Consider the following 12,937-nt stretch of genomic DNA (forward strand, 5'->3'; position numbering starts at 1 on the left):
CCATAGTCTATAATAACTTTATGTAAGACATAGTAGAAACCCAGTGCTTAGCACAAGGCTTGCACAAAGCATTTAATAGACATTCATTCTAAGGGAAAACAATAGTTTGGAACATTGACTATATTAAAATTAATCATATTGCTAGGTTAACGTCTAATTTTATGATTTGGATTTCTGAACTGTGAATTTAACAGCCTCGTAAATTTCTCCTTTGGCCACAGCTCTCTGCAATCTCTTCCATTTATTTATTTTTTTTTCCGAGTGAGTGAGACAGTGAGTGAGTGAGAGTGAGTGAGTGAGACACTGAGAGAGTGAGAGTGAGTGAGACAGTGAGTGAGTGAGGGTGAGGCAGTGAGAGGATCTCTTCCATTTCTAAGTCCAACCTTACAAATCATCACAGGTGTAGCAGTTGAGAAACATCAGTTGTGACCCCATCAGTTTAGAGGTCAAGCGTCTTACAGGAAAATAACAGAATTCTACAGCAATTACAAATACAAAAATCTAAACCATGAATTTATTGTCCCCGTTGGGAGTAAGGTGAGGCAATCTGCCTCCATACAGATCACAGCCTTGGAAACCCCACGGGTCAGGTTTACATGCTCCTATAGGGTTGCTGTGAATCAGCATCTACTCACTGGCAAGGAGGTTGCTTTTGGGTTATCCTCAGAAGCCCTGATGGCGTAGTGGTTACTTGGCAGACGGTGATCTGCAAAGTTAGCTGTTTGAAACCACCAGCTGCTCCAAGGGAGAAAGATGAGGCTTTCTACTCTCGGGAACAGTTACAGTCTTGGAAACTCACAAGGGTGGTTCTACGCTGCTCTCTCGATATGGTCACTATGAGTCCGCCTGGACTCCAGGGCAGTGACGTGGGGTTTTTGTTGTTTTGTTTTGTTTTTTGAGTTTCAGAACCCACACTTCTTGTAATAAATAGAGCTACTAATAGGTTAGCCCATCTGCAGTTCTAATTTCCTATCATGATATGCAAACTATTTTCTTTGGGTAAACAGCAATACTAATATTAGGGGCTGTGTGAGACATTACCTGTTATCCTGCCCAGAAGTTAAAAGGCAGATTCTAGAATGAGTATGGGTTCTAGCCTGATTATCTCCTACTAGTGGTGGGCTTGGGCAAAAAACTTCACCTTTCTAAGTTCTAGTCTCATTGTCTGTAAAATAACAACAGAAATAATCATATTTCATAGGGATGTTGTTACAATTAAATGAGATACCACATTTAAAATGATTAGCACAGTGCCTGGCACAAAGTAAGTAATCATAGTAATGGCTAACATTTATTGAACAACCTGAATTAAAGGAAGAAATTAAAGATAACAGATAAGGCAGCTGAAGACCAAGTATTGTAGCCAAATAAAATCATGAGAGTGGTAAGTAAACACAAAAAATGTAAGAAAGTTTTCAAACATGCTAGCTGCACGAGCTCATTATTTTACAGCTAAGAAAACTGAGGCTACCAATAGCTAAGTGGTTTGTCTATGCAGACAGCTTTAGTAGGAGGCTGGAAAGAGAATCCAGGTTTCCTGACGTTTATGTTGGCACTCTTTCCATTATACTGCAATTCAAATGGAGAGATCCGATTGATTTATCTCCTCCAGTATAAAGTATAAAATGACCAAATATTCTAAAATGTCATTTACAAATCATATCCTCTTGGCAACAATATTGCAAATGATACCTGGGTTCCCAGAGAACCTACAAAAACCTGTTAGGTTGACTATGTAATGGAAATGAATGTATAGTCCTTCTGAGTTGACCTATGTCCTGTCACTAGTTTAAGGAAGAATCTCCTGTTCCTTTTTTTGGTAAACTGGAAAGAAAAAAATAACTAAAGCATGTGATCTCTACATTTTATTTACTTCTCTGTAATATTATTTAGATATTAAAATAATTTTTATTATTTAGATATTATATTAAATGATAAAAAGTCTCTTTCCACTAAAAAAATTCTAATATGTCTTCTCTCCAGAACACTTAAATTATAGATGAAACTAGTTTACATATTAGTCTGGGAAAGCCAAGCTATCTTTGAAAGGACTTTGTCAAGAAGGAAACAGCACAGTTTGAATAATTTGTATGTTTCCGTGAACAAATATCCCAGCCATCCAGGAAGTGAATTAGAGAGGTACCAAAACCACTGCCCTCCAGTACTAATGGAGTGGCCATCCTTGAAATTCATACAAGTCTTTTACTCATTAGTAGTACATTATTGTAGATATAAACATAGGGCCCATCCCATCTCTCCTTTATTGTACCTCCTAGTTTACGGAGCTAGTTTAGAAGCGAAGGGCCAGTAAAGATATAGGTAAAGGAATAGTACTAAGATTCAGGCTGCCTGAATTCAGAGACAACCTTGGTTTCCTTATTTTTCTTGATACAAATAGCTGGAAACAGAAGGAAGATTGCAGATGTGATATCAATGTGTCATTAAAAATAAGGGGCAATCATCCCAGGGGGATGCACAACAGAAAAGTGGGTGAAGGGATATAGCCGTCGGTGTAAGACACGGAAAAAAAATTATAAATTAGCAAGGGTTCGCGAGGGAGGGGGGAAAATGAGGAACTGATATCAAGGGCTCAAGTAGAAAGAAAATGTTTTGAAAATGATGATGACAACATATGTCTAAATGTGCTTGACACAATGGATGAATGGATTGATTGTGATAAGAGCTGGAAGAGCCCCAATAAAATGATTTTAAAAAGAAAAGAAGGGGGAAATATGGAGTAATAATCAAAATAACATATAACTGTGATAAAATATATTTTTAAGTGAAACTGTTCTTTTTGAAACGTATGCTTCTATAAAAAAGCAACAGATGCAATACAACAAGCATCCACGATAAACTAGCACTTGGAGGTTCGTCACTCTTTTTGAGATTTAATTCACGTGTCGTACAATTAATTTGTCCATTAAAAATAGACACAATTAAGTGTTTTTTAGTAAATTCACAGTGCTGTGCAACCATTACCACCACCCATTTTAGATTTTCAGCAGAAACCTTGTACCTCTTAGCAATCACTCCTAGCTCTCACCCCTAAGTGTATCCACACCACTGCCATGGAATTAACTCCAACTCATAGCAACCCAAAGGCGGAGTCGAACTGCTCCCCAGGGTTTTGAGGTTGTAAATCTCTACAGGAACACACTGCCCCATCTATCTCCCTTGGACTAGGTCGGTGATGCAAACTGTTGACCAACTTGCAACTAATTATGCCTCAACACTTCTTCCCAAGCCTAAGGAACCAATCAGGAATTTACTTTCTGTCTCCCTGAATGTGCCTCTTCCAGTGGGTTAGGTGAGGAGCCCTGGTGGTGTAGTGGGCTGTGCACTGAGCTGTTAACCTCAATGTCAGCAGTTTGAAACCACCAAATGCTCCAAGGGGGAAAGATTATAGACTTTCCATGTCCTTAAAGACTTAACACCTCGGAACCCACAGCAGCAGATCTACTGTGTCCAATTAAGGTCGTTAAGAGTCAGACTCTACTCAATGGCAGTGAATGAGTGAGCGGGCAAGGTTCGTTGTGGTTCAAACTCAGCATAAGTCCCGAGAGAAAGAGATGGCAGACCGCTGCCAGGAACATTCACAGCTTTGGAAACCCTAAAGATCAATTCTACTTTGTCTTACAGGGATGCTATGAGTCAGAACTGACTTGACAGCAATGGATTTGTTTTGTTTGTGTATAATTCAACAAATGAATCAATAAAAATTAACCTACCTGTAACTACAGAAAAAGACAATGTTCAAAGTCGGAAAAATTATTGAAATTCTCCACTTTTTATTTAGACAAAGTTAACAGTAAACTAAACTTGGATAATTTCACATTTATTTAAATCACCCCCCCTAAATTTAGCTGTCTCTACTTGAGTGTATGAAATACTGAGAATGACACTGCTGATAGTAAACAATAAGCAGCCATGGAACAACCAATATCAGAACACAAAGAAATCACTTACTACTGTTTCCCTGGGAGCGGGAGGCCTGCTATGTTGATTGGGACTCAGCACAAACGTCAAAGTGCCATGCATATCAGACTGCAATGCAAAGAGTTGCTTATTTTAAACATTATTTCTGAAAATGTTGCATGGTTTTTGACTAATACTTCTTAAGAATACTATTTCAGAGAATACTTCAATATACTTAAAAAAATAAAATCAATAAAGACAAATCCCATTTACTCAAGAGCACATATTATGCTTTTCATTGATTCCAGTATATTAGAATGATCCTAAAAATGGCATCTTACTGTTCTGGTTTATTGGGGAAGACAGTCCATGAAGTCTTGGTTTTGTCTAATTGTGGCTATGATTAGAAAAGCTTTTTAAACATGCAAACGTGCAAATATTCCCAATTTCAAGATGCATCTTACTCATCCACCCTATTTCTTAACTGATGGGAGTCTTATTGGTAGGCTCACTGTTATTTCATAGTGCTCCTGACTGAATAACGAGTTGATGATATATTCTAGATTCCACAACGGACATTAGCATACAAGAAGACTGTTCCTTTGGGTGTATAAAAAATTATCATATATTATTCTCAAGCACTGATTGTAAATGACGTTGATTATACCAGCATTGTCCAACAGAACTTTGAAAATTTATGAAAATGCTTTGGCATTAGCTGTATAGTGCTTTTGAGCACCTGAAGTGGAGGTACTACAATGAGGAATTAAATCTTTGATTTTTACCTAATTTAAGAGTCCTTATGGTATAGAGGCTATGGTGTAGTGGGCTACATGTCAGGCTGCTAACTCCCAGGTCAGCAGTTCTGATGTAGAAAAATAAGGCTGTCTGCTCCTGTAAAGGTTTATAGTTCTGGAAGCCCAAATGGGCAGTTCTACTCTGTCTTATAGGGTTGCTACATATGTGAGCTGACTAGTGGCAGGGGGACTGGCTTTTGGTTTAGTTTACCTAATTTAAATGTAAATAGTCACATGTAGCTCGTTGCTACTATATTAAATGATGCATGTCTAGACCACTCATACGGACTAATAATGCTGGGGAAACAACAATCAGTTGTCAGTGTAAGAAAATGAAAACACAAACAAAGCATGAACAAAAACCACGGGGGTGCAGGACCTTGTTTTGTTACTCTTCCCCTAGTGGCTAGGACATAATAGACATTAATAAGTATTTGCTAAATAAATTAAGTTACATTATTACTGACTTCACAGACAAATAAAATATAGCTGTAGTAATAAAACTCAAAGTGAAAAATTATCAGTGGCATCCATACAGGCTAGAAATTGTCTAATGCTCTTAGCAATTTTTCAAATTTATTCATAAACCGAGTAATAAAGAAAGAAAGCTGTTTTTAGAGCACCTATCAATGGCTTTTTCCTTGTGTCAACTCACCAATATGTCAAAAACCTCATTGACGTCTTTTCCCCGAATCGCAATACCATTTATCTCCAGAACCTCATCTCCTTCATGTAACAGACCGCTTTTTTCTGCGGCACCTCCTTTTACTATCCGACTTATGATGACAGATTCCATTTCATTACGTACTGTAGCACCCTTAAAGATATTAATAATGATAATAATAAATCCACCCTCAATTTAAGAATAAAAATACAATTTTTCAAGCACTTAACAATGTCAGCCTTCAGTTATCTAGATGGGGGAAAAGGACTTAGATGGCTAGAATAATTATGGCAATTAAATTTGAAAGCTCACCATTTCCTACTTAAGAACACTCTATTCATTCGGATTCTGAAATCCAGCAGACTTCTGAAGCACACAACAAAAGAAAAATGTACTTGCTTAAAAACAATGTGTCAGAGCCTATAATCAAACTGGTTCTCTATAAATTGGATGCTGTTCAAATGGTTACAATACATTCATGTAATTAGTGGCCATAATTTATAACTGTCTTTTTGCATTAAAATGTAACTCACTAATATTAAACATTAAATGTATTGTATTGATTACACAAATTGGACGCACACCTAAAAAATGTATGCTCAAAATTTGGAAATATGGCATATGGAATAAAATTCTGTCATAACTTTCCAATTTCCTTTCCTTTTTCTGGCAAAAAAGTTACATAAAATATAACTATAAAAGTATCCATATTCCATATACCACACAATGTAATACACAAAATCAAGAATATTTCTCTAAAAAAAGGGGGAAAAAAACTGAGGCACTGATAGAAGACTAAATAAAGCAAAAAAAATGTTTTTCAATATAATTACAAAGTAAATATAAATATTAAAGAATCCTTATTTCTAAGAATATCAAAGTAAATGTTTTCCAATAAAATTAACTGAATACAAAGATGAGGATTTCTAACTGTTGCTAAGGAAAGCAAGCTGGGAGAATAGAATAAATTACTTATCCTTCTATGTGCTTCAACAATTATTTCAAGAGCTACTCTTTCTATCACAGAGGTGAGAGGATGAACAATGTTCTGCACCAAGGAAGTAGTGTGTGCAAGAAAGTAAAATCACTTCAAAAATGAGCCTCAGAGAGAATCACTGCGGTGCAGCAATGCAACGAGGTCCTGAAGTGGCTGCTATCTGCAAGCTCTCACCTGGAGACTTTCAGATGAGAACTGTGGGAGACTTACCAATGGGATATCTCGAGCCTTTTCTATACGGACTATTTTTACAATTTCTGTCCCATACTGGCCAATGCTTTCATATACTCTCTCATCTGTAATGGGCTCTAGCTGCATTTCCTGCTCAGCAACCTTATCATGAGCCAGTAAAAGTGCCTGTTTCAAAAAAAAATCACAACATTTTAAGTAAGACTTCACAATCTATTTGGCGAGAGTGATTTTTAATCTAATTGTGTACTTAGTATTTTGATCATTAAATATTTAAAAGAAGTGCTATAATTATATATCTAGATCTGTTTTTAATCTTTCCATCTAAGTACAGATGTAACCCTAAGTCTTTTATAATTAATAAATGTGCTATGTATGTTTGGCCATACAATGAGAGGGCTTATGAAAGTCTAAAATTAAGTATACTTAAACACTAGGGAATTAAGTATTTATGGGGAAAGATTATAACTAAAGGGATAAGATTCTATCCAAGCTTAAAAATGAAGAGTTGTTTCAAAGATAATTGGTTAATATTAAATATGGAAGTATACTATCCAACACCATCTTTATTTCATAGAGGGAGCTGCAAATATAAACAAGCTAAACTCTGATTTTTTTTTTTGTAACTGACAAGTGAGAGGAAAAACTATGTCATACTCTGCCCATTTTCTACCTGAATATGTGGCGCACTCAGCAAGGCAGATAATTCTTGTCCTTCCTTCTGATGGACTGGCTTCAGAACAGCTTGTACCTAGAAAAAACATACATATTATTCTTCTAAAATTGTAAAGAAAAATATCAGCATCACTTAGCAGGTTTAGTATTTTTTTTCAAGTGCAAATTAAAATAATGCAATAAAGAAAAGCACCCAAATAAATTATAAGAGGAAATAAAACAAGATTTTTTTAATTCTATCGCGTCCAATCTTGTTAACATGGTTAACCAAATTCCTTATTAAAAATATTAGGCAAGTGTTAAGCCTATGATTGAAATATTTTCTTGCTGAAAATTTCACCCAACATACTATATACTACTGATAATAAAAGCATAGGAAATAAAAAGAACAAAAACAAAAGGGAACAAAAAATGATTTGAGCAGTCTATTTTATAGTTTTATAATCTATGTCATTACATTTTAAATCAGTGAAGACAATTTAAGAGTTACAGACTAACAAGAGAAATTTATTTGAGCAATGGAACATAGTGAATTGCATGACTTTGCCTTAGCCCTTTCCACAGGATGTTTATGTTGCCTATATTCTCCTCCTCTGAGGTTTACAAGTGCTTTCTCACTAACAATGCATGTAGCCATCAGGAGACCTCTCAAAATGTTTGAAACAAAATTGTGTGTGTACCACAAATTACTGTTTTTTATTGGGTATTGCATGCAGTGCTGCATATGTGAATTTGCAAAAAAAAATTTGTCTCTTGACTTTTTTTTAATGGGGAAATAAGCCTGGAAAGTGTATTTCTGGGTTCCTATATATTATTTGAAAGTTGCTGGTCTCATGACGATTCCATGTTCATGTGAGTAGCGTGTTTTTAGCACCCTCACCTAGATGCATCTGTCAAGGAGTCTAGAAGGCCTGGCAGAGTCCAGAGGAACAGGTGTCCTACATATTCCTACTTCCAGAGAGGCACGTGTGTATCCCACATACGTTTCAATTCTGTATTTCACAACATTTCAGAAATGCTTCTTGCTTCCACATGTCTCACATTCATGAAAACACATGGTATCAACAAAAAATTCAACATGGAAAAGCTGGGTGATGAAAAGGTTAAGTCAAACAATACTAGGGAAAACCTCACGTGTCTATGATGAGATTTTTATCTTGTACCTAGAGAGTCACCATCATTCGCTGTTGTTCTTCCAGTGTCGCTGTGCCAATTCTGACTCATAACCACTCTACCACTTAAGGCTTTTAAAAGACCAAGCAAAGTGCTTGGCACATACATTACTTTAATATGCTTCTTCATAAGAGATATTCCATATTTTAACATTCCTATATACTTAAAATTTAACCCACTGCCATCAAGTCAATTCCAATTCGTAGTGACGCTGGGTAAGACAGGACAGAACTGCTCCGTAAGATTTCCAAGACTGTTGGTTAGCTGCTCATTGACCCGATATAGCACCAGACCTTCAAATTTCTTTATGATGTTCCTAATAAGTGTCGTCCTATGTACTAACTATAAAATTATTCTCAAGTTTTAGTATCGATGTTAAAAGTATCCTAGTACAATGAGTTGGGTTGGGCTCATTCTGCATGTGTTGGAACAATTCCTGAGTGTTTTGATAAAGCTTGTGAGTAAGATCATCTAGGCCTGCTTCCTTTTTAAAGGGTAGATTTCTGATTAATATTGATTTTATTCATAGTTAATATTGATTTTTTTCCATCTCTGGTTGAGACACAATGGCAATTTACAGGTTAAGATAAACACACACAATAGCACTTGGACATTTACCTACATAAAGCTGCAGCCATGTTATTTTAGAATTTAAAATATTGCTTTTTCAGCTTATATAATTTTTTGGTTTTGTTTCATTATCTTTTCAATTTCTAATCACTTGGGTTGTACATTTAGTGCATTTACTGTCACTCTTTTGAACATAAATTTTTTTTAAAAAATCAATTTATTGAGGGCTCTTACAACTCTTATCACAATCCATACATCGATTGAATCAGGCATGTTTATACATATGTTGCCTTCATTCTTTTCTAGACATTTACTTTCCCCTTCTCTCCCCCCCACGCTCATATCCCCTGGTAAAATCTACATTGTTATTACTTTCATCTCTCATACCCACCGCTGTCTCCCTTCACCCATGTTTTCTGTTGTTCTTCCCCCTCTAGAGCGGGTGTATGGTTATGTGTCAGTCATTGCAATTGGTTCCCCCTTTCTTTCTTCCTCCCACTTCCCCCTACCCTTCTGGTATCACTATTCCCACTCCTGTTCCTGGATTCTGTGTGTCGTGAGCTCCCATCTCTTATCTATACCTGTGTACATGTCCCAGTCCAGCCTGAATTGAGAAGGAGCACTGGGGTCATGGTAGTGGGGGGTGAGGAAGCCTCAAGGAACCAGAGGAATATAGTGTGTTTCACTGCACCCTGGTGACTCATCTCCCTGTGGGCCCTCTGGGGGGAGATTGTTCCACTGTCTACAGATGGGCTTTGGATCTCTGCTCCAGCCCCCCTCATTCTCAACAATATGTTTTTGTTTGTTATGTGTCTGCTGATGCCTATTACCCGGTCTCTATGACTCCTCATGATTGCACCGGCAGTGTGCTTCTTCCATGTGAACTTGTTGCTTCACTGCTGAATGGCGGCTTATATAACTTTAAGCCTTTAGGACCCTAGGTGTTACATCTTTTAATCGCTGAGCACCATCCACCTTCTTCACCACATTTGCTTATGCACTCGTTTTGTCTTCAGTGACTGTCGGGAGGGTGAACATCTCAGAATGCCAATTGGTTAGAACAAAGTTGAACATATATATTTAAGGTATAAATTTTGGTATACAGACTATTTTTTCTCCTCAAATGGCTGTGCTATGTGGCCCCCATGTCCCCCATCTTAGATTTTCTTTTGTTTTCTGCACTCATACCCCAAGTTTCTCTCTCTCTAAATACCTACAAAAAGAGTATTTTGCAATAACTCAGATACCAAAACTAAAATTATCAAAGTAAATCTACATAGAGTGGAAATTTTTATAAGAGTAATTCATACATACCCTGTTTCCCCGAAAATAAGTGTCTTATATTCATTTTTGCTCCCAAAAATGCACTAGATCTTATTTTCAGGGGGATGTCTTATTTTTCCATGAAGAAAATGGTACACATTTATTGTTTTATTAAAAGAGACCTCGCACTTCCTGTCTGCTCCGGCTGCGCTGCAGCCAACAGTGAGCTGCACAGCGGAACCTACTGCTAAGGTCCAGAGTCCAGAGTTACGGTAGCTTCGGGTGGCCTTATTTTCGGGGAGGTCTTATTTTCAGGGGGATGCCTTACATTCCAGTGAGAGGCAAAAACTTTAAGTAGGTCTTATTTTGGGGGGATGTCTTACTTTCAGGGAAACAGGGTAATAGGAACCCAGAATTCTAGAATTTCTCTTACTCTGGCTTTAAATTCTTGTACTAGTAGTTCCCCTATCAAATATAAAAAACAAAATTCATTGCTACTGAGTCAATTCTGACTCATAGCAATCCTATGAGAGAATAATTTGAGGATTACCTAATTTTGACTGCTACAAGTGGATACTAAGCAATGTCTCCAAACCAGCCTGAAACTAGAAAAATAAGTGTAGAGTTTCTAAGTGTAGATTTCCAAACAGGATGGCACAGCAATTATTATCTTCAAGAATTCCACTGAATCCTACTTAAAGTATGTGCTACCAAAAACCTGATTTTTAAAATAGTGTTTACTTTTCTAGGATATATAAATCTTAGGTTAATTTAGAATGAAGTTGATATTCCCTGGTTAAACATCTTTTGTTAGTTAGAGGAGACAACTTTGGATTAAAATGTTAAGGATGTACAAAATGTACCAAGTCAACAATTTTCTGTTGGTCTGATATCTAAGTCAGTTCCTAAATATTTATGAGATTCCCCCTTTTAAAAAAATTAGAACTCCTCTAATTATTACTGTTACTCCTGTTACTCCTGTTACTCCTGTTTACTACCCTAACCTTCCCAGATGCTACTTATTAGAGTTAACACATGTCACCACACTTCTACAAAGGCCTAAGCGTTAGAAGGCTATTGTTATGTATTATGTCCCATTAACTTTTTTCTATTGGCCTATAAAAGTGTTCAAATCTGTTATATATATAATATATATAATCCTTGGATCTGTGCTCTACTGTGCTGTTTCTCTATTTTCTTTCAGAGCCAAGCTCATTTTTTTTATTAAACTAATTTTGTTTTTTCATTTACAAAATGGCATGTATATGTAAAAAATCAGAATAGTTAACAAGGAAATAAAAATGCTTAAGTCCCCAAACCTAGGGGCAATTCTTATGGTATATATATCCTTCCTGCCTTTTATACTTGTTTTTACCAAAATAGTCACCATGAACATAACAATATCCGACAAAGAACTTGCAACCAGTACATATAAGGAATGCTTAGAACACTTCAGTAAGACCAACAATTTGTTTTTTTTGTTTTTTTTCAATTTGTTTTTTTTTAAATGAGAAGAAAACCATCTAAACAGATACTTCACACAAGAAGATAAAAGGGATGGCCAATAACACATGGGGGGAAATTCTCAAACTCCAATAGTTATTGTAGGAAGACAAACTAAAATAAAATAATATTACACACCTGTTAGAATGATAAAAGTTTTGAAAGGCTGTTAACAATAAATGGTGAAAATGTGGAACAGCTAGAAAACTCTCATATACTGCTTATGGGAATGTTAATTGTGTAACCAATTGTAGAAAAAAAGTGCAGCAGTTTCATAGACAATATACTGATCATATGATCCAACAATTCACCCTGGATATTAATTCAAGAGAAATGAGAACATTTGTTCACAAAAGGATTATATTAGGAGTTTCATTCATCATATCACGAACAGGAAACAACCCCTAGTATCTATTCATAGATATCCACTGCAAGCGAAATATGGATAATCATACAATTTATTTAGCAAGAAATATGAGCTCCTGATACCAACAAGAAGGATGAATCTCAAAAACATTCTGATCCATGAGAAATGTCTAAAAAAGACAAATTTGCAAAGCTAGAAAGCAGATCAGGCCACATGTAGGGGCCTGGGCCTGGGCCTGGGCCAGGCGTGGAGCGGGATCAATGACTGCGATGGGTAAGCTTGAGACTCATCAGCGATCTGAGCTCAAAGGGACAGCACTCAGAGAGTTGGAAAGGAAGGGAAATGGAAGCACAGGCAGGGAGTGTGACAGATAAGCAATGTTACATTGTGAGGACTGCAATCAGACATGAACCACAATGTATTGAATGAATTGCGGGATGGAAAATTGCCTTGCTAGGTAAATTTTCAGTTATTCAAAATTTTTTAAAAGGCAATGGCTCCATCTATAATTTGATTATAATGGTAAATGACACAGGTGTACATATTTATCAAAATATATTGAACTGTACAATAAAATACTCTCTATTAAATAAAAGAGAAGGCAAGAAGTCAATGATCTCTCCCTTACCTTTATTTCCTATACGGCACAATAACTATGTCTTATTTAAGTATTTTTTCACTCTATATTACATGGCTATTAAAAATCATTTTACCTGGATAATGACAGCCTCCACAAGTTATTTTGTCTGCATTATTACATCATACACCTTGCATAATATGACCACAGTAGTACTTTAAACTGGAAACCTGTTCACATCGTT

The 12,937-nt window shown here is 36.3% G+C and overlaps 1 protein-coding gene across 5 annotated transcripts in view; it reads right to left on the bottom strand.

The window, feature by feature from the left end:
- PALS1 (protein associated with LIN7 1, MAGUK p55 family member) overlaps positions 1-12,937 on the bottom strand; it is a 99,708-nt gene that overhangs the window by 24,765 nt on the left and 62,006 nt on the right. For all 5 annotated transcript variants that reach the window (XM_045287687.1, XM_004698660.2, XM_045287686.1 and 2 more), the window contains 4 exons: positions 7,239-7,316; positions 6,587-6,733; positions 5,371-5,532; positions 3,970-4,047 (listed from right to left, as the gene is read on the bottom strand). In XM_045287687.1, the coding sequence (XP_045143622.1) occupies positions 3,970-4,047; positions 5,371-5,532; positions 6,587-6,733; positions 7,239-7,316 (465 nt within the window). The remainder of the gene's footprint in view (positions 1-3,969; positions 4,048-5,370; positions 5,533-6,586; positions 6,734-7,238; positions 7,317-12,937) is intronic.

This window comes from Echinops telfairi, unplaced genomic scaffold, assembly GCF_000313985.2.
Source record: "Echinops telfairi isolate 266 unplaced genomic scaffold, ASM31398v2 ScPeMD7_18;HRSCAF=68, whole genome shotgun sequence".
In the NCBI taxonomy this organism is placed as follows: Eukaryota; Metazoa; Chordata; class Mammalia; order Afrosoricida; family Tenrecidae; genus Echinops; species Echinops telfairi.